Below are 2,574 nucleotides of genomic sequence, written 5' to 3'. Positions count from 1 at the left end.
TAAAATTATATCTTATAATTATAAGAAAAAATATTGTCAACAACACCAACAACAACAACAAAAAAGTATATATATATATATATATATATATGCCAATATTTTTTCTACTAATTGTAAGAATAAAGAAATAAGATGTATAAACCTTTAGTAATAATAAAACGTTTAGTTTCTCTTACTGGTATTACTGTTACAAATAGTGGCTGTCAATGGAATAAAATAAATTTGATTAATTACATGATTCATAGTTTAGAAAGCAAAACAAATGTGTAAGAATATCAAATTTGTTAAATGTGTTAGGTTTGAAAAACCTGATTTAAGGAAACAACAGCATAGAAGTTCATAAAGTCAGTTCTATCTCGCTATTATTACACAGTTGCCATGAAGAGAGACAAACATGTACCTGTTGCATTACGAGAGAATAATACACTCCTTTCTTGGCCATGAGTTCTCTGTGAGTTCCCTGTTCCACCACTTTGCCTTCACTGAAGCCAGCAATTATATCTGCCGAACGAATAGTTGACAGTCGGTGTGCAATCACAATGGTAGTACGTCCTGCTCTGGCCTAAGAAGCAACACACACAATTATTAATCTGCAGCGTTACACATTTGTTGGCTAATAGTCTGTTAGCACAACAAAAACTGTAATAAAAGATACCCATAATATGCAACTATAACCTGTTCTATTCCAGTACTCTTGGAAATGCACTGTATGTTTTACATTACCTTGTCCAAAGCTGCCTGAACGATGGACTCACTCTGTGTGTCCAGGGCTGATGTGGCCTCATCCAGCAGGAGGATTTTGGGGTTTTTGACGAGAGCTCGAGCAATAGCGATCCTCTGTTTTTGGCCTCCGCTCAGCTGAGCCCCTCTCTCTCCAACCATAGTGTTCAGCTTCTGTCTCAGAACAAAAAACTATTTTTTGAAACTCCCTTTCAGACTTAACACAACTAGACTAAACTAAACCGGTGAAGAAATTATTTTCATTTAGACATTTCTAGTAAAGTTCACAAACAATTACAAGCAAACAGCAGGTAGACAGCACATAATATAAATGCTGCTTATATATTATATATATATATATATATATATATATATTTATACACTGTAGTGCAGCTCACATACATAATATCTGCTCAAAATGCAAAAATCAAAACATTTCCAAGTAGGGGTTGACCAATATTAAAATTCTGGCTAATTAACTATTAACTACTAATAAACTATTTTAATAAGCAGATAATTTATTTTATGTTATGGCCGATAACTGATAAAGGGCCATTATTAAAAAGTCTACTTTGTCTAAATTAAAAACATAGATGAGCTTCTTTTTGCCTTCAATTTTTAGGGGCTGAACTGAGTCAAAACCTTTAATAAAAAAAAGTACAGTACAGTGCTCACATCTGGTAGTTTGGAAATGAAATCGTAGGCATTGGCCTCTTTAATGGCTCGTTCAATGTCTTCATCAGTGGCGTCTTCACGGCCGTAGCGTATGTTCTCAGCGATGGTGGTTCCAAAAAGAACAGGCTCCTGACTCACAATACCCATGTTCTCCCTCAGCCAGCACACATTCAGAGAGCGGATATCATGACCATCCAGAGTCATCTGCAATTGTACATATTTCATAAAATAAAAGCTCTTCTTTCCTGAGACTGACTGAATTCCATCATTTTTTGTGTGACGTGAAGTATTGAAGGAATGCAGCTTTAACTGAGAGGTGAAATGATTCACGGTTGCTCATTAGTCAGTGTTACCTCTCCTGAATCAGGGTCATAGAAGCGCTGCAGAAGCTGAATTGTTGTGCTTTTCCCACAGCCACTGGCTCCAACCAATGCAATGGTCTTTCCATGAGGGATTTTCAGACTCATTCCCTGCAGGATCTGCACAGGGACACATTGAATCAGTCCTCAGTAGGTTACAATTTCTACAGATGCACAATATATCAGTACCATATTGGTTACGAGGCAACGTTACAGACTTAAATTACTCACCCTGAAAGGGTTAGTTCACCCAATAATGAAAATTCTGTCATTAATTACTCACCCTCGTGTTGTTCCAATCCCGTAAGACCTTCGTTCATCTTCGGAACACAATTTAAGATATTTTTGATGAAATATGAGGGCTCTCTGACCCTCCCATAGACAGCAAGGTAACTACCACATTCAAGGTCCAGAAAAGTACCAAGATGATCGACAAAGTAGTCCGTGTGCCATCAGTGGTTTAACTGTAAAGTTACGAAGCTCCGAGAATACTTTTTTTGCGCAAAGAAAACAAAAATAACGACTTTATTCCACATTTTCGACTCTACGTCACTTTGGACGCGCGTTCACGACAGTACCATGATGCGAGCGTGTGGCGGCGCCGGCGCCGGTGCTGAGCAGATCCGGCGTGATGACGTCATTATGCCAGATCTGGGTCAGCGCCGCCACACGCTCTCGTCATGATACTGTCGTGAACGCGCGTCCAAAGTGACGCAGTAGCGACGAAAATGTGGAATAAAGTCGTTATTTTTGTTTTCTTTGCGCAAAAAAGTATTCTCGTAGCATCGTAACTTTACAGTTGAACCACTGATGTCACACG

The 2,574-nt window shown here is 38.4% G+C and overlaps 1 protein-coding gene across 1 annotated transcript in view; it reads right to left on the bottom strand.

Moving 5' to 3' along the window:
* The window catches only part of abcb5 (ATP-binding cassette, sub-family B (MDR/TAP), member 5), a 24,656-nt gene that overhangs the window by 8,397 nt on the left and 13,685 nt on the right, over positions 1 to 2,574 (bottom strand). Inside the window, exons 13-16 of the mRNA XM_016482172.1 lie at positions 1,749 to 1,874; positions 1,396 to 1,599; positions 724 to 894; positions 401 to 562 (exon numbers count right to left, since the gene is read on the bottom strand). Coding sequence (XP_016337658.1) covers positions 401 to 562; positions 724 to 894; positions 1,396 to 1,599; positions 1,749 to 1,874 — 663 coding nt within the window. The remainder of the gene's footprint in view (positions 1 to 400; positions 563 to 723; positions 895 to 1,395; positions 1,600 to 1,748; positions 1,875 to 2,574) is intronic.

Source organism: Sinocyclocheilus anshuiensis, unplaced genomic scaffold, assembly GCF_001515605.1.
Source record: "Sinocyclocheilus anshuiensis isolate Anshui unplaced genomic scaffold, SAMN03320099.WGS_v1.1 scaffold185, whole genome shotgun sequence".
In the NCBI taxonomy this organism is placed as follows: Eukaryota; Metazoa; Chordata; class Actinopteri; order Cypriniformes; family Cyprinidae; genus Sinocyclocheilus; species Sinocyclocheilus anshuiensis.
Note: the sequence above shows the minus strand (reverse complement) of the source record. Positions and strands in the feature narration are given on the sequence as shown.